The sequence below is a fragment of the Bombus vosnesenskii genome, unplaced genomic scaffold (assembly GCF_011952255.1).
Source record: "Bombus vosnesenskii isolate JDL3184/JDL3185 unplaced genomic scaffold, Bvos_JDL3184-5_v1.1 scf7180000014579, whole genome shotgun sequence".
Taxonomy (NCBI): Eukaryota; Metazoa; Arthropoda; class Insecta; order Hymenoptera; family Apidae; genus Bombus; species Bombus vosnesenskii.
In genome coordinates, this window is record NW_022883531.1 from 1,212,228 (window position 1) to 1,230,137 (window position 17,910).

The 17,910-nt window shown below is 29.4% G+C and overlaps 4 protein-coding genes and 1 long non-coding RNA gene across 7 annotated transcripts; 3 read left to right on the forward strand and 2 right to left on the reverse strand.

Annotated features, from left to right (window-relative positions):
• Nucleotides 1-16: 16 nt before the first annotated feature.
• On the reverse strand, nt 17-2,938 carry LOC117240218 (protein krasavietz). Its single transcript, XM_033506180.1, has 8 exons — nt 2,775-2,938; nt 2,147-2,218; nt 1,795-2,075; nt 1,409-1,713; nt 1,050-1,293; nt 762-981; nt 518-679; nt 17-458 (listed from the first exon to the last, which is right to left on the reverse strand). Exons 2-7 carry the CDS (start codon nt 2,205-2,207, stop codon nt 528-530), a joined length of 1,263 nt encoding a protein of 420 aa, XP_033362071.1. The 5' UTR covers nt 2,208-2,218; nt 2,775-2,938; the 3' UTR covers nt 17-458; nt 518-527.
• Nucleotides 2,939-3,200: 262 nt separating this feature from the next.
• LOC117240268 lies at nt 3,201-4,726 on the forward strand. The gene is made up of 2 exons (XR_004494644.1): nt 3,201-3,355; nt 3,439-4,726. It is a non-coding gene; the product is annotated as an uncharacterized LOC117240268 (long non-coding RNA).
• A 584-nt stretch (nt 4,727-5,310) lies between these two features.
• On the reverse strand, nt 5,311-10,690 carry LOC117240265 (insulin-degrading enzyme). Of its 2 annotated transcripts, none has more exons than XM_033506243.1 (14): nt 10,373-10,690; nt 9,844-10,043; nt 9,240-9,740; nt 8,908-9,113; nt 8,571-8,819; nt 7,849-8,241; nt 7,645-7,754; nt 7,411-7,555; nt 7,226-7,336; nt 7,041-7,161; nt 6,706-6,912; nt 6,317-6,609; nt 6,033-6,242; nt 5,311-5,956 (listed from the first exon to the last, which is right to left on the reverse strand). In XM_033506243.1, exons 2-14 carry the CDS (start codon nt 10,004-10,006, stop codon nt 5,711-5,713), a joined length of 2,955 nt encoding a protein of 984 aa, XP_033362134.1. In that variant the 5' UTR covers nt 10,007-10,043; nt 10,373-10,690; the 3' UTR covers nt 5,311-5,710. The 2 variants fall into 2 exon arrangements, with proteins under 2 accessions (XP_033362134.1, XP_033362133.1); XM_033506242.1 differs by lacking the exon at nt 10,373-10,690 and adding an exon at nt 10,095-10,117.
• Nucleotides 10,691-11,404: 714 nt separating this feature from the next.
• On the forward strand, nt 11,405-13,694 carry LOC117240266 (WD40 repeat-containing protein SMU1). Its single transcript, XM_033506244.1, has 8 exons — nt 11,405-11,561; nt 11,644-11,710; nt 11,816-11,959; nt 12,042-12,156; nt 12,257-12,899; nt 12,969-13,070; nt 13,151-13,487; nt 13,558-13,694. Exons 1-8 carry the CDS (start codon nt 11,536-11,538, stop codon nt 13,654-13,656), a joined length of 1,533 nt encoding a protein of 510 aa, XP_033362135.1. The 5' UTR covers nt 11,405-11,535; the 3' UTR covers nt 13,657-13,694.
• A 482-nt stretch (nt 13,695-14,176) lies between these two features.
• Nucleotides 14,177-17,813, forward strand: LOC117240267 (golgin subfamily A member 7). 2 transcript variants are annotated; one of them, XM_033506247.1, is made up of 3 exons: nt 14,177-14,419; nt 14,762-14,926; nt 15,308-17,813. In XM_033506247.1, exons 1-3 carry the CDS (start codon nt 14,411-14,413, stop codon nt 15,596-15,598), a joined length of 465 nt encoding a protein of 154 aa, XP_033362138.1. In that variant the 5' UTR covers nt 14,177-14,410; the 3' UTR covers nt 15,599-17,813. The 2 variants fall into 2 exon arrangements, with proteins under 2 accessions (XP_033362138.1, XP_033362137.1); XM_033506246.1 differs by lacking the exon at nt 14,177-14,419 and adding an exon at nt 14,453-14,670.
• Nucleotides 17,814-17,910: the final 97 nt, after the last annotated feature.

Genomic DNA, 17,910 nt, shown 5'->3' on the forward strand with positions numbered 1-17,910 from the left:
ATAAAAAATTCAAATATTAAACACCACCTGACAATATATTTTCTAGAAACTAGTACAATATTATCATACAAAGAATGTGGGTTTGAAAATTATACATACACAGGGATAAAGATCTTTTCTTCATTAACTTGTTATTCTGTATATATTTTGCAGCGGTGTTATAAAAATGTAACACAAAATATTTTTTCTTAAAGTAATACAATTTAAAGACACTGTAAATTTTACAATTTATCTTCCTCGTTAATCAGATGGTAATGTATTGTTTTTTATTCATTAACGATTAAAAAACTGTATGTATTTGTATATTGATATAGTGTATCGCAGAATGATACAAACTTTATTTTATCAAAATTTCCATTTGTCAATACAGTCCAATTGCAGTTCATATTTTGATCCATTCCAAAAATTTTGGATGTAATCCAAATATATTATTTTTTGATAATGAAGCTTATATTATTCTGAAATATAAAAATAATATAAAGTCAAAAACAAAGCTGTAAACCTTGATTAAACATACTTCTGTATTTTTAATCTTCTTCTTCTCCTGATTCAGATTCTTCTTCAGCATTCTGTAACCATTCAACGAATTTTTTCATTTGATCTAAGAACATCATTTTTCCTTTAACAGAATGGCCTTCCTTATACCACTTCAAAATCACTTCTTCTGATATTACATCCGCTAAAATAAAATATGTTAAACAGAAAATGGACACAAACAAAGAAATTACAAATAAATGTATGTGTCAGCATTATAAACGTACTTTTATAAAATAGTAAAACAATTTTCTGGAAGACTTTCATGAAGTTCATATTCTCATAACAAAATTCCTGAACCTTCAGAAGAAGTGCAAGCTCAGATCTGGCAGTGGTTGTAAAAACATCAAACAGTGGAGTATATATTTTTAAGTGCTTCAGTGCTTGATCAGCCACTAATTCTTCTTTTTTATTCCATTCAGCTTGACCCATTACTACAACCCAAATCTGCAAACATTGTTAACAATTTTATTTAATTCTAATGTAATATAATAATATCATAAAACTATAATTACCAGGCCAATAACTTCATGCTCAGGAATACCACTCTTCTGTGCCATTTCTTTGAGATCAAGTATAATATCTTTCAAAGGACGATTATCAGCCAAATCATCCAATAACAGTTGTTGCAAGTCCCGTTTTGCTTCTTGACTTGCTTGAGCTTTATGTAATTTTACAATGTCTGCAAGACCAACAGCTTCAAATACAGATCGAAAATATTCTTCAGTTCGTTTATTAGGCGGTACAAATTCCATTAACCTGTTGATCAGTATGTAAAAAAAAAGAAAGAAAAAAGAAAAAGTAATGAGAATAAAACAAAAAACCTGATATAGATATAACAATGAACTTTATAAAGTTTGGAATTTTCTCATACCTTCCTTCAATATTTCCTTTTTTCAAAGCAGTCATTAAACTGGATAGACCTTTCTCCTGCCTCCAAGTGACAAAAACTTCTAATAAAAAGTCTAATGCTAAGTTGTCTTTAACCAAATGTTCATTAATTAAAACTGATAAAACAGTAGGTGGAACAGAACCATTGGATATCCACAGAGCCGTCATTCTAGCTAATTTTATCCTTTCTTTAGGAGTGAAGCCTTTCATAAAAACCAATACCTTTTTCATTTCTTCCTCAAACATTTTTTCCAAGTATTTATAACGTCTCATAAGTTTGATGAAAACCTATAAATAAAGTTATTTTTAAAGCCATTGTTAAAGTACATATCATGACAGCTTAAATATACATAGAACAGTATACGTCACTTGTTCAAAATTTCGCATAGATTCCATATCTTCTGGTTGTTCAAAAACACAAGCAGTGGTTTTTACTGGTTTATCACCATCTTGAGCAATAGAACCGCCTGGAACTAAAAGTCCACCAGCTATTAAGATGTCAAAAAGGTCCTCTCCATATCTGCGGTAATCTAATTTAGAGCCAGCTGCGTCCAAGTACTTTGAAATTGCATCTAAGTCGTTACCAGCCTTTTCCAAACCAAGTAAAATCGCATCTCGAAATCCCATAGGGTCATATTTTTCTTTTTCATCTAAAAAAATTCTTCATTATAATTTTCATTAAATATATTACCTAAGAAATCTTATATTTTCTGATGCATACCTCTTTTTCTGGTCTTTATGCGTTGACCTGATAATATTGGTTTTTCTATTTTTTGACTCATACAATACCTTTCTGAAATGGTAGAAATTTCAATAAATATGCTTTAAAATTTTTCGACTTTTTCGTAAATTAACGATAATATATTTATAACATATACATATAAGTATATAATATGTACCTATATATGCATATACATATATAGAATTGTTTGCCTTATGTTGTGTATTACTATTGACAAATTTTGAAAATCTTTTGACCTTTTATTTGTATATTAAGACAAAAATTTAATAAGATTGAGGATTGAGAAACTATAATGAGACCATAATGAGGTGGCATTTGACTTTAAATCTGTTGGCACTTCTTTGACAAATGGCGACTTTCATTAAATATATTCTATTACGTCAAAAATTCCTACTTATAAATTACTTTATTATAAAGATTAATAGCATTAAAATATACGTAAAAAATTCTACTTTTCAATTAGTTTATTACTCCTAAGGTTAAGGTCATGGGATGGAACCACGATGGCTGAAATTTATAAAAAAATTGAACCTTTTACAGAGATCAGGTTATATGAAAAGCGAACGAATATTGTTTAAATTTTAATGACTTTTACTTCTTAACTTACTTAGATGCACGTACAACTGTAGAACTACCCCTTTTCAGGCGTATGAGGACAATACGAAATATCTCAAAGAGGATTTTGAGTACTTGAGATCAGCGAAACCGAAGAGAATCAACTTGAAGAGAAGCCACAATTGACAGGGAAAAGATAGGATACTCGAATTTACATTTCGTAATGCGTTTTTAACGCCATCTAAACTGTTCAAAATATAATACTGAAAATAGAATTTGTAACGACATCTAGTAAGAAAGAATATATAACATCTATTTTAAGAAATAATATATTTATTAAAGAAAGCGATATAATATTTGGATATATGTACATATGTACAGAGGTGAGTAGATCTGATACGTGGATATATACCATTTCTCTAACATTCGTCCTGATATATAGAGTAAAACAGAGCATGGTCGTATTAGGTCTTATATATATATATATATATCCTGATCTGACATTCTTGTAGTAGGGGTAAGCCTAGATATGAGGACAGAAAGTCTCCTATATTGTTCACTACAAGGCGCTGATATCAAGTAGTAAAAACAATCTCAAAGTAACACTAGGTAACAAATGGTGAAAGCACATAGGTGAGATTTTTATAATTTTATGATACTTTATAAGTAAACTTCGTAACTAATTTTGTAAGTAAATTTTCAATATAATTTTATAGTAATCTTTCAATATATTGTGATCCTGTGCTGTATCGAATTGTAAATAGAATAAATATAAACGTAGACAGTAAGTGTTCAAATAGCGATTTATAATAATAATAATAGATAATTTTATGAGCGACTATATTTGTAAAAATTTGCCGATACCACTACAGTAAATTCTGGTTATAGTTGTACGTTTGCGACAACATATACGTCTGTATTGGTTGTCGTTTATTTTCTGTTTATAAACGGGGATCGAGCTTAGAAGCCCGATGCATAGCTGACAGTCTTTTGACAATCTAAACTGAACTTAGAACAGGACAAAAAGAATGAAAGTGATAGAGACACTGAGAGTCGAAACGAGATAAGTTGAGCCTTTCTTAACTCAAAAATCAAACTTTCTTATCTTTAATTTGTGATGAATGAAATTTTTACTAACATATTCGTTACATTTTCTTAATTGAAATTACACCAAATACGATACGATTTGGAGCATATTTGCTTACTTTATAAATGATAATTAAATACATATCAATAAGTAAATCTAATTCAAATTATATCGTGTTTGTTCTCATTTTATTTAGAAAGATCTCACAAATATATTAGCAAAAGATTAATTTAGAAAAAGTAAAAAGTGAAAAGATTTCACTTTTGAATTAGTATCCGCATACATAGACTGTCGTCCCCTCGATCGTAGTCGAAGAGGGATGAGATGGCGCGGCGTATCCCCGGTTGTAGCCGGGGTGAAGACTATTGCACTCGGTTGTCAGTACACAACGAAGCATGAATAGGATAGGCAGGATATGGATCCAATGCTAATTGCCTCCGTAGGGAGAAGTCAAGCGGATCGCCGAGGATTTTACTCGAGGAGCTATGGCATTATTATTATTACAAATCACGGGCGAGTTTTACTTGGCTTCACGAGTCGATTGTGTATTTCCGTGTAGTCGATATGTATTCCAATCCTCCATAGATTAGAATTCAGAGAATTAATAAGTTTTACTCAATAATAAAAATAAAATGGATAAAAATCGTGGATTACAAAAATTACATAGTCATGACATCAAATCTTGTTTGTAGTTAGTTTATACCTCTTTTTTATCATCTTTATGAATGAACATACATGCAAAACAGATACATCACTCAGAAATATTACTCGCAACCTAACAACTACTGAAATTACTATTGAAGTGAAATTCAGGTTTTGTAATAAAAATATTATCACGAGGAAAGTGAATTTAATGTTAAACCTAGAAAGCTGTTGTGTATAGAGAATATATTAAAATTATTGCATCATTCCACTGATCCATTATCGTTTGAAAGTAAAGATTTCCTTCTCTTTTCTAAAAAGAAATATAATAAACAATTAATTTTACTTTCTAAGTTTAATTATTGTAAGATTTTGTTATTCTCATACTTTCTACCTCGGAAAGAAAAGTATGAACTTTTCCATAGAATCGTACAATGAAATAGGCTCTACTAGTGACTGGACTAAATACGTTCTTGTATGCTAACATGGAACCAAATAGGGTAGATTTCTAACTTTATAGGTTCTTGCATATGCTTGCGTGGAACACCTTCGGCATTTGATCGCATGGTGCAGCACTTGCACTGTGGAACAACTAGGACAATGGACATGAGCAATCTTATTTGTTCTCTGACCTTAAATGTGTTAACTGAGATCTGTGCAAATGTATGATGCCATTATTGCTGTAACTATTCTGGCATTCTTAAAAATTATCAACTGTTTTCTGATTTGTTAGCTTTTCACTGATTTAGGAGCTGTTTAAGCGTCGAGGCGAGGGACACTTAGTGAAAGTAATAGACAAAAAAATGTTCATTTAGCTTATCTATTAGTTGGTATAAGGTCCTGTAGTTAAGGTTACAACTTCTTCGAAGTAGTTACGTATTTATTTTTACAAAATTTTATGAGTATACAGAAATTTTGAGGTATAATAAAACAACTACCTGTATTTCTTAATCTATTAAGTACTCACTTAAATGCTTATGGACTATTGATAGAGTATATTTGAATATAGACTTTATTACATATGTGATGTAGTTACTTATCATTTACTACAACTGCTTTCTACTTTTTATAGTTACTCTTTTACTTTTATATCCATTAGCATTTATAAAATTAATATCTTAAATGATTATTTAATATTTTAAACATTGTTTTTTTATATAACAGAGTATGTTAAAATCATTTATTTACCTGATATTTACTACAATCTGCAGGTGCAGTGACATTATTAAAACACATATTCACGGTTATTATTAAGCACTTCATAATTTTGATGAGTGTGCGCCTTTTCTTGGTATATCACTGAATGGCTTCAATAATGGATACAAACACTGACTAATTTTAAATGATATGATATCATCAATTTTTTTTGGTTCAATATTATTTGTTCCGTCTGATAAAATGTATTCATTAGATTCCATTACATTTTCATCTTCTAATTTTACATCTTTTAGTGTAGAAAGTACATGCACTGATAATTTACATTGAACGTCACTTTGAAATATTTCCTACAAATGAAAAACGTTTAAATTCAATATACTTGTATTAGTGTTAGTCTAAGTGATGCAGTCATTATATGTATACTTTATAAAACTTTAGTATTTGTTCCTGTGTTATAGTTTTTAAATATGCAACTTCAATATTTGCTCTATCGAAATTATATTGTTGTGATATAATTTCACTCCAAAATATGGCAGATAAAGTAGTCATTTGTTTAGGTTTTTCAAGTCGTCGTATTGCTAGTGATTCTTTATGTGCATTAAATTCTTCTTTTGTCATAGATGGTATATATTGCTGAAATAAATTAACTTTAAATGCAAATTTTGAAAACAAATATATCTAGTAATATTTAAATTCTAATTACTAACCAACATAGAATTTAAAAACGCATTAATTCTTTGTTCAACATATTTAGGATGTCTGTCACTTTGAACTATAATTCTTAAACCTTGTGCACCATTTGTTCTTCGAACTCCACTATACACTATATATCCCAATTGTTCTTTAGTTCTTAACGTAGTAAAACAAGGTTCTGATAAAATCTGTGCTAAAAGTTCTAGAAGCATATTTGATTCTGTTGATTGTAAACCAGTTTGATAATAAACTTGCGTACATGAATTACTATGAAATTTAGTTTTTACTTCAAATAAAAATTGACAACCTAGAAAATATATATAGGAAAAATATTAATTTTTCTTTCCTTTTTTCTACAAATATTATTTAAAAACTTTTAATATAAAAAGTTAAATGTACTTACCATCTTCTAGTTTGATTTCACGATGTAAAATTAACTGCCTAGATAGAAGTGGTACTATATGAGGAACTGCATTTGATAATTTTGATTCTATTGACTTTGCAGTTTCAATAGCTTCTGACATTGTTATGTTACCATGTATTAAACATTCCATATGTATTTTGTTTAAAAATTGTGGGATGAAATTTTGTACTCTTTCAACTGTTAAATCTACATACAAATGAAATTATACGAACATAATTATATTAAATATAATTAATAAATTATAAAATTTATAATGGATATTTCTTATCTATTTCTTTATCAACCAAATGTTTAATTTTTTTGCATAGACTTACGAGACGTAGCATTTAGTAATTCATCCTTCATCCAAATTTGCTCTGATAATAAAACAGCAAGATAATAAACTGCATGCTGATATGGCTGTTCAGCTTTATAATTTTTCAAGCTTCTAATATACTAGAATTAAGATGAAAATTAATAATAACATAGTAGCATACATAAAAATTTAAGTAACACATACATTTTCTTTCCAAATTTCAAATCTTTTTGGATCAACTTTAAAATTGATCATTTTATCAATAATTTTATTCAGTAACACTTGTTGTTTATCATCGTAGCCAGCAATTCCCAGCTAAAAAATATATACTGTATAATATTAAAAATGAAATTTATATATATTATGTACTTATAATAGTTTTTACTTACTGTCATTCCATATTTACTATTCGTGAGCTCCCATTTAAGACCAACAATCTCGGCGGCATATGCATATTCATTTAGAGCATCACGAAATAATAATACAAATATATATGTTAAATTACAATTAAGAGGATCCATGTATGCCAGTGGACTGTAAGCAAAATGTAATCATATTTAAGTATAACACATCTTTAATATAAATATGAATTAAGTAGACAACACAGTTTACTTATATTTTACCTGACGAAATCGATAAATAAATTAGTTCTGGGTATAAGAAATTCATCATCTTGTTTAAACCATAATCTTATTAGTGGAGTGTCTTCAATAATTATTGGAAATTTGGATATCTAGAGAGAAAAAAAATGAAATTGTTTTGTCATAGTATGCATACATACATATATGTACTTACATATAGAAATGTTTACACAAATGTTTACTCACAGTACTTTCTGCTGGTTTTATATCAAATTTTTCTGGTATGAACTCATTCTTTGGTGGCAATTGTAAATCCGAATTTAAACCAGCATTAATCCATTTACTTATTATATTTTGTGGTATCTTTTCTTTTTTAAATTTAACACCATACCATTTTTCAGTTTCGTCAGCTATATCTTCATATAACTTTGCAACTACATGAATTCTAACATTTTCTGGTTTCAAATATTCCATTACCCATGTGATTAAATCTGGTTTCCACAACGGAAAAAGATGTTCCGCTATTAAGATTTCTTCCATTGGATAATCATATAATACTTGTGCTATACCACTGACATAATCACAAGGATAACCTTTTTCTTTGAATCGAAAATTTATATTTGCGATGTCTCTATATTCCTTCAGAACAAAACAGCTATTTTATTAAACTTATTAAATATTTATATATTTATGATTAACACTTCACCAACAGAATACATAGTGTTTTCTTTATTAGCAAATACTTTATGTTGTTTATTATCTCTTTATATCAGTAACTTTATGGCTATTGTTTTCGCAAATTTACAAATATATATTTTAAAATATAAAATTCATAATTAACATTGTAACTCGTGTATGTAATTGGATGTTCCTGCTGCAAACTAAGGTATAAGTACGTTAGCTTCTCCGACGGCGAAGTGTTAATATTTAAATCTGTATTACATAATAATTGATTTATGAATAATTACATTGTAAATCCACTCAACTGGTCCATGTTTGTTTAGCAAGTTAATATATTGGAACGTTAAGAGGACAATATCATCAACATGTTGAATGCCTTCTTCTGTTAAATCAACAAAAACAGCAAAGAAGCTAAAACCTCTAGCACCTAATCGTTTACCCGAACCAAGCGAATTGCACCATCCTTTTGCTTTCAATAAAGATAAAAGTGATCCTTCCCCTTCATGTCCTAATAGATGTGAAATATAATGTGCAGGCTAAAAAAATTTTAAAAAGTGGATGTATTTTTATTATACGATTAAGAACAATAAATTAATATATTAAGAAATAATATATAGTTATTACCGCTGATTTATAATGTTCTCGCAAGTCAGGTATAGGAAATATGATATACAAATTTCTAATGTCTTTTATTGGAACAACATACCACCTGTTTTGAAAATGTTGCTTTGAATTAAAAGGATGTTCCGGCCAAGTAGGTACTGTAATATCTTTATTTTTCACTTGAGAAAATAACTCTACTACCATTTGTTCAAGTTCATCTAAACTCTCTAAATATAGGACAGAATTTATAAGAATAGTTCTCATTTTATAAAAAAAGCATAAATAGATAATAATTTTATTCTATATTAAATATGTTTTAGTGGAGTAAATAATAAATAAAGTATTTTACTTACCTTTACCAAATACAGATAATGCCATAATGTTAGAGGAATAAAATTTGTTATGAAATTCAAGTAATTTTTCCCGTACATTTATTCCTTTCTGCTTTGGGATTATATCTAAAGTTTCCTTATTCCCAGTAGCAAATTTTGAGAAAGGATGACTTGGATCAGCTGATGATCTATCTAATTGATCAAGGCGCCATGTATCATTTGCTAAATTTTTTTTACATTCCATATGGATAGCATTTAATTCTAACTCAGTTAAAGCCTCTGTAAAGAGTGGTGCAATAAAAAATTGTGCAAAACGATCTAATGCACCTTTTAATTTTTCTGTATGTACATCAAAATAATAAAGTGTATGATCCATATAAGTTGATGCATTATAAGTACCACCATTTTGTGATAAATATTTATTATAATCATTTTTTTCTGGATATTTTTCTGTTCCCAGAAATAACATATGTTCACAAAAATGTGCTAAGCCTGGTAAATCATCTGGTTCACTTAAATAGCCTATAAAGATAAATAATATAAAATTAAATATAGCTTAAAACTATAAAGGTAGTAATTACATTATACTCAAAAAATAATAGTATAACTATATATCTGATTTTACCAATATTCACATTCAAAGCAGTGGCACTTTTATCTGTTGTGGGATCACTAATGAGTAAAACTCTCATTTTATTAGAAAGCAAAAGACCTCTATATTCCCTTTTATCATTTGGTGATTTAGTTATGTTATCGTATCGCTTTTCTATGGGATTATGATGAACCATGTTGGATTTAGATACTTTTATACTAGACGATTTACACCTACAAATAAAGAAAATATTAAACATAATACAAACCAACTTTTAGTATTACCTGATCATAAATAACAATTAAGCAAAAATGAAATTTTTTTACATTAAACAAATAAGTTGAACATTTATTCTTCCCTTTTTTAATTTGATTTAAAGACAAAGGATGTCAATATATGAACAAATTTTTGTTTGGTAATATTAAACCATATATTAGATTTTATCACTTTTAAATAATGATAACATTATAAAAAGTAACATAATGTCAAGATTTTTGTAAAAAAAAGAGTAACTGTTACATAATTTACTGCTGATATAAAAATGTGTAGTGATTTTACTTACAATTTTGTTTTATAATCTTGTTTTACAATTTTTCTTAATAATATCTAACTCTTTTCAATACTCAAATTCTATAATCCTGTTTTACCCTCGATTAATTAAAAAACAATTTTTTTAATAATCGGGTTATTATATGCATTCCAATGCTATATAATTTTTTAATGATCGATAATATAATGTAAATATTTCATATAAATAAGAATAATATATAAAAAGATAAAATGCACTGTTAGGTTAGAATAAGAGTCGAACAATGTAATACAGAATTATACACTTCACAAGATTAATTTCTTTACATCAAAAATGAAGTCTAATATTTTAAAATGCATTACATGTGATTAAGATAACTATGATTATATATATATATATATATATATATATATATATATATACTTTGAATTTATTGAATAATAACTAATAGATATATTCTTTCCATTGTTTTACAAATTGGTAAATTTCATTCGGATATACTATGACCGAATTATATATCTATGTAATGTTTCATCAAGAATGTATGCATACCTGTGAACAAAGAAAGAGTGGGTTGGTACGTAAAAAATACGAGATTTGAACATATGTGTTAAAACCATTCTTATTAAATTTCTTTATAAATTACTTCTGGAAAATAAAGATTTATTTAATCTTGTTATCATGATTACTATATAATGTTTTGAAGTAAGTTGCAGTGAATATCTATAGTAAAACATTTATTCCATAATGATATAGCGCAAACTATTGTCATTTATAAGAAAATGGTAATAATCAATATTTCATTAATAAAAATTACATTTATAATTGATAATAATTCAAATAATTTTGATTTGTAAGTATATAATATCAAATATATATTCTAAAAATAGAGTAGATGTATCGATACTTTTAAAAATAACTTATTAAATAAAAATATCTAAATCGTAGTAAAGATTCCTTACATAAAATTGGATCAAAATTAATAAATCTAAGAAATGACAGTTCTTTTTAAATTTGTTTTAATCTAGTGATAAAAATGGGAAAAATAACTATAACTCGATAGTGGTAGGATTGTATCGTTTGACGACATAACGTTACATGAGATTATGAGATTGTCTTTCTTTATTAATTCTGATTGATTGTGATTAAGTGGGAATATTTATTTTCCTGTACATTTTTTTTAAGCATTGTAAAAGATGTCAATTGAAATTGAATCTGCAGAGTAATTATTATATTATTAATTATGTATAATAAAATTTGAATATTTGTGTTTTTAATACTTATATGTTATTGTTTGATTTTAGCGTAATTCGTTTGATACAACAGTATCTTAAAGAATCAAATCTTGTCAAAACATTACAAACATTACAGGTATCTATTTATCGTTGTTATACAATATACTCTTTAGCAAATGGATCATATCAACGAATTTTGTTAATAAACGTACACAATAAAAGTAAAATTGTTTGTTTATAGGAAGAAACAGGTGTATCATTGAATACAGTGGATAGTGTAGATGGTTTTGTAGCAGATATAAATAATGGGCATTGGGATACAGTATTAAAAGCTATACAGTCACTAAAATTGCCGGATAAGAAACTTATTGACTTATACGAACAGGTAAAAAGATTTTTTAAGCAAAAAGATTTTTTGTGTTATTTTTAATAAATATCAACTTCATATTTATGATAATACTCTATAGGTTGTCTTAGAATTAATTGAATTAAGAGAATTAGGAGCAGCTCGATCATTATTGAGGCAAACAGATCCCATGATTATGATGAAACAACAAGAACCTGAAAGATATATACATCTAGGTATATTAAATATATTTAACAGAAATTAGATATTATATTTACATACAATTTTATTTTGCTTATATATTTTTTTAATATCATATCTTTTTTTTGGGCACAGAAAATTTACTTGCACGTTCATATTTCGATCCACGTGAAGCATATCCTGATGGAAGTACAAAAGAGAAACGAAGAGCTTACATAGCTACAGCTCTTGCTGGTGAAGTATCAGTTGTACCATCAAGTAGATTACTTGCATTATTGGGACAAGCATTAAAGTGGCAACAACATCAAGGTTTACTTCCACCTGGTACTACGATTGATTTGTTTAGAGGAAAAGCAGCAGTGAGAGATCAAGAAGATGAGAAGTACCCTACTCAACTTTCAAAACAGATTAAGTTTGGTCAAAAATCTCATGTAGAATGTGCACGTTTTTCACCAGATGGTCAGTATTTAGTTACTGGTTCTGTTGATGGATTTATTGAAGTATGGAATTTCACAACTGGTAAAATCAGGAAAGATTTAAAATATCAAGCTCAAGACAATTTTATGATGATGGAGCAAGCTGTATTATCAATGGCTTTTAGTCGTGATAGTGAAATGTTAGCTGGTGGTGGACAGGATGGTAAAATAAAAGTGTGGAGAGTTCAAAGTGGACAATGTTTAAGAAGATTTGAAAAAGCACATTCAAAAGGTGTTACATGCCTTCAGTTCAGTAGAGATAACAGCCAAATTTTATCTGCATCATTTGATACTACTATAAGGTATATAAAAGCAATAATTATAGAAAAATTCATTTTTAACATTATAATTAGTATAATAGTTTAATATAGGATACATGGACTTAAATCTGGAAAAACTTTAAAAGAATTTCGAGGACATGCTTCCTTTGTAAATGAAGTAGTTTTTGCCCCAGATGGACATAACGTAATAAGGTATAATACCTATTTTATTAGTTCTTAATTACTTTTCTTTTGTAAAGCAGTTATTAAATATTTTTATTTATATTGATCAGTGCATCATCAGATGGAACTGTAAAAGTTTGGAGTTTAAAAACAACAGAATGTATAGGTACATATAAGTCCCTAGGAGCTGCAGATTTAACTGTTAATAGCATACATGTCCTTCCACGAAATCCAGAACATTTCGTCGTGTGTAATCGTTCAAACACAGTTGTAATTATGAATATGCAAGGGCAAATAGTAAGATCATTCTCCAGTGGAAAACGAGAAGGAGGTGACTTCGTATGTACTGTTGTAAGTCCACGTGGCGAATTTATTTACTGTGTTGGTGAAGATCTTGTTCTTTATTGTTTTTCTACATCATCAGGAAAGCTTGAAAGAACACTTAATGTAAGTATTTTTATTCTTAAACTCTAATAATTTATTTTTTATTGTATTTTTTATTATTTCCACATTTCAGATACATGAGAAAGATGTTATAGGTTTAACGCATCATCCGCATCAGAATCTTTTATGTTCATATAGCGAAGATGGTCTTTTAAAATTATGGAAACCGTAAGAATGTATATAAATTAAAACATCTTTTTCTAATTCTAATAGCGTTTCATTTTATGATATATTTCCTGTGCATTCTTAATTTTATGAAATATGGAAAATATAAAATAGGTATATTCATTCTTCTAAGACCAGCTTTAATGTGTAAATTTTATATTATGCTGCAATAAAAGCACATTATGTACATACAATAATCTGTTTTTTATTATTTCTAGCTGTTCCTAGTGAAATACTAAACATTAGTTTATTTAGTATCAGAGAGGAAGCTAATACGTATCTGTCCACTTGGTGTGTGTCAAGTCATGTTTGAAAAGAATTTTTGGTATTTTTTACATTGTCAATTAATTGAATAATAAGTATATTTTTATTATATAAATAAATAATATATATATACATTTTTGATATTTCACTAAATATTTGTATGTAATTCAATAATTTCAGTATTTGGAAATGTAGCTAAAAGTGTTTTCACTTAGCAAAGCGATTGCAGCGCTCTATGGCTAGCGGTCGATTGTGAAGCACACTTTACGACATTAAGAGCTTTACTTCCCCTACGGGAGTTGCTAGACCTGTGTATACGACCGTAGTCAGTCAGAGTCAGAGTACTGTCCTCCGTGGTTTTCCAACGAAAATCCATGGTTCAGTGATCAGTTGTATGTTGCATCCTTATTCCCTCGTTCTCTTTTTCGCGTCCGACTAAATAGTCGAGATTATTTTCAACGAATCTGTTTTATCAAATCGTCAAGACGAAGCTTAAAATGCCATTGGTAAGTGCGTCCACCTTTTGTCTCGGTTTTTCTTACTTTCTTTTACTATTGGTCTGTATGGTACGATGTTTCTTTCGTCACTTTCTTTCATGTTCCATTTGCTTTGAATATCGAACACCGTACGATATCGTTTTTAATCGATTGTCGATAGACTTCAGATTTATTACGAATGATTTTCGATAAAGTGGTTTGGGTGCGGTTTTGTGGTTAGACAAACGAAAATGTGTTCGACATGCGAACCAGAAGTAAAGGTGAGAAGAGTGATAAAAGAAGAAATTTTGAGTTTTAAATTGATTTTGTGGAAGAGTTTGGTAAAATGTTTATTGGGTTTATTTTTTGTAGGGCAATCACGCTGCCCTTACACCCCTGGAGGATATGTCAGCTGGTCGAGGGCAAGCAGGTGGGGGGCCTCCTCCGAATTGTCAGAAAGTTTTTATACAACGTGACTACAGTGAAGGCACTATGGTTAAGTTCCAAACACAGTTTCCCACAGAATTAGAAAGCAGAGTATGTATTTAAAAAAATTTATTTATGTGTTTTATTCATAAAATGTTGACCATTTGAGTTATCTTTTTGGTTATCTCCGTTTAATTTTTAAGTTGTGTAATTGTCTGTTTAATTATTAAATTATATATTTTAAAAATTGTTACTTCTATATAAGATTTATTTCATCAATAATGTATATGTTTTTTTAATAATTTCTTGTGCTTTCTGTTTTCAAATCTTTTATATAAATCTACTATAGGATCAGCAGTTGCAGAAACATAATAATATCCTTCGTTTTAATTTAATTTTTGAAGAGTGAATTTAGTGAATTCATAGGCAGTAACAAACCAATTTATTTCACATTTATGGAATATGTTTTTGCTATCTTATTTTTCAATTTAGCTGGACAGACAGTCGTTCGAGTATACAATCAATCAGTTGAACAACTACTTCGCAGAAGCTGAACGAGCCAGTTGTTCCACATACTGCGAAGGCTGCCTGGCTTGCCTCACTGGTTATCTAATTTATATATGCACAGAGACTCATTACGAAAAGTGTTTACGAAAAGTGGCAAAGTTTGTTAGTGAACAAAATGACAGAGTCTATAAGCCACGTGGTTTGTTACTAACGGATCCTGTAATGCGTGGTCTTAGGCTAATAGAAATTTCAGTATTGGACAGGCCTGCATCGTGACTGCACATTAGCCGATCCAGGGAGTTCTTTATGTGATCCGAGCACTTCTGCCACTTTGTTGGGATTGCAAAACTTATATGAGCTGATGAGTGTCTCTGGACATAAATTTTGTTCAAACTCCAATCGTACCGTACAATTTAGTTCATGCAATGTGAATTTTACAGAGATTCACAGAATAAAGGAAAATGGTTTACATTTCCAGTGAATGATACTGTAAACATACATGCAATGGTTTTGTTAAATAACACGAACAAAAGTTGACTTCTTTGATATAGTATAATGTAAGTTTGTTCTAAGGAAAGCTTTGTTTATTCCATTTGATGGAATGTAACGAATTTCATTGACACTTCGTGAGACTTTCGATCGTGAAATAACAGTAACAAAAGTACACTTTCACAGGGTTTGTCTTGAAAACAAGGACACAATTACTCTTTCTTTGCATGTATGTTTTTGATCAATTGGAATTATTGTATCTAGTGTCCAGCACTGAGTTTGGACAAATCGTGGATGCGTATCAAGGCCAAGGCGTTAAATTTTCTATGCATATGACAATGCCAGTGTAAACAATCGATGCAAAGTATCTGGGTGTGTATTTACTAAGGAACGTGTTATATTCATCAAATGCATAAGACCAGAAATACTTACACAGATTTTACTTACATGCCCAGTTTCTTTGTATATCGAGTGAATGTTTAAAAAGATTTTTACTGTCCGTTTAAAAATTTTATCGTCATCTGCATTTAACAGACTGTGTATGTGAATCAAATTCGAGTTCCATTTCTCAGTTGAATAGTTCCAAACTCAATTTGGTTTTGAATTTGATTCAGCATCATCGTCAAGTACTGAGAAACATTTTTCGCGTCATTATAAGCTTAAAACGCTTTGTTCAATTTCGTTTAAGCTTAATTATTCTTCGCGTTATATCTTCCACGATGCTTCTGTTCAGTGACCATATCTCGTGAGTTTTACTCATTGAACCTGTGAACACGACACACGTCACAAGCCCAGGTGTTCACTGTGGATGTGACACCTCTCTATTAACAGAGTAATTAATTAGACAAATCGGATCGAAAAATCGAAATTGCTGGCACAAAGTATTTGCGCTCAGAGAAATCTCCGTTGGATTGGCTAAAAAATAAAATTGTACAAAAAAGAAGAGAAAAAAGAAAAAAGAAGAGACGAAAACGAAAAAAAAAGGTGAATTACGAAAGAGATGATTAATTAAAAAATAGATTATATTATATCGAATCAATGTGACAGTGCGAGCATTGTGATCAAGGATGAACCGCGATTCACATACACTTAGTTGGATGATGCCGGTTATACATAATTATAGTCGCATTGTATGCGTGATTTTGTTTTTATATTTTTCTACGAACTCGCGCGAGATTTAAAAGAATTTTTCTTGTCAAATCTTGCAAACCGTATGCTCGACTTTTTCACAGATGCTTTATGATTTTTTGTATTCGTTTCCCCATAGAACGTTATGATATGATCTCAATCGACAAGCCTCGAAACTTTTCTTCTTTATAACATTGACTAACGAGTATATCGTTTTTTACGAGATGTTTCGATGGCTGTTTTAGTGCCCACATATACTTACCCGTGTCATGAGGAGATTAAGCATTCATTTTCTAGGGTAAAACTCGGTCTCGTCCTTGGTCACGGTGATCATAAATGGAGCCTGCTCCACATAAATTGTACGACAAGGTGAAAGAGTCTTGCCAAATAGCCGCGCCACTGCCTCGACATTCTCTCTCTCTCTTCCTCTCTCTCTTTCTGTGTCTATCTATCTATCTATCTTACGTTTCTTAAGTAAATGAATTATAAATGAGATTAAACAAATGAAAATCTCTAATATAAGGGACACATTTTTTGTCTTATAGAAAAAATGAAAATAATTGTCGAACAGTGTCGTAGTGTTACGCGTGTCAGGCTCCTCTTTCTTTCTTTTACTATGCAAACAAACGTTGCATAAATATGTAAATAGCGAATTTAAATCGTCGACACACGGAGTATCAAGAGAAAAAAGATGATGAGGGGAAACCGTTTGTTATACTTAATTTAATCGTAGGACCAAAAGAAAAAAAGAAAACGTTTGATGATTCGTTATTGTGTAAAGGACACCATCGTTCGAGTGTAATTTCTAAATGTTTTAATAATAAAATGCTGCGTAAAAGTCACGGAGCCAAAGGACTACTCTTTGAAATTGAAATGAGATGATTTTAATACAACTTTTTTGTGATATCGTGGGTCGCTGGTCACTTATAAATCTTGTTCATAGGTCATCAGTGGGTCACGATAGTCACTGA

Excerpts from the sequence above, each read along its gene's own strand:
- LOC117240265 (XM_033506242.1), bottom strand. Across the intron at positions 9,741-9,843 it reads TGCTTTGAATGTGAATATTG|GCTATTTAAGTGAACCAGAT; the intron begins GTAAAATCAGAT and ends TTATCTTTATAG. Across the intron at positions 7,162-7,225 it reads TTGAAATTTGGAAAGAAAAT|TATATTAGAAGCTTGAAAAA; the intron begins GTATGTGTTACT and ends TCTTAATTCTAG.
- LOC117240266 (XM_033506244.1), top strand. The coding sequence starts at position 11,536 with ATGTCAATTGAAATTGAATCTGCAGA. Across the intron at positions 11,960-12,041 it reads TTATTGACTTATACGAACAG|GTTGTCTTAGAATTAATTGA; the intron begins GTAAAAAGATTT and ends AATACTCTATAG. Across the intron at positions 13,488-13,557 it reads AGCTTGAAAGAACACTTAAT|ATACATGAGAAAGATGTTAT; the intron begins GTAAGTATTTTT and ends TCCACATTTCAG.
- LOC117240267 (XM_033506246.1), top strand. The coding sequence starts at position 14,641 with ATGTGTTCGACATGCGAACCAGAAGTAAAG. Across the intron at positions 14,671-14,761 it reads CATGCGAACCAGAAGTAAAG|GGCAATCACGCTGCCCTTAC; the intron begins GTGAGAAGAGTG and ends TATTTTTTGTAG. Across the intron at positions 14,927-15,307 it reads CCACAGAATTAGAAAGCAGA|CTGGACAGACAGTCGTTCGA; the intron begins GTATGTATTTAA and ends TTTTCAATTTAG.
- LOC117240218 (XM_033506180.1), bottom strand. The coding sequence starts at position 2,207 with ATGAGTCAAAAAATAGAAAAACCAATATTATCAGGTCAACGCATAAAG. Across the intron at positions 1,714-1,794 it reads CTATGCGAAATTTTGAACAA|GTTTTCATCAAACTTATGAG; the intron begins GTGACGTATACT and ends CTTTATTTATAG. Across the intron at positions 982-1,049 it reads AGCATGAAGTTATTGGCCTG|ATTTGGGTTGTAGTAATGGG; the intron begins GTAATTATAGTT and ends CAATGTTTGCAG.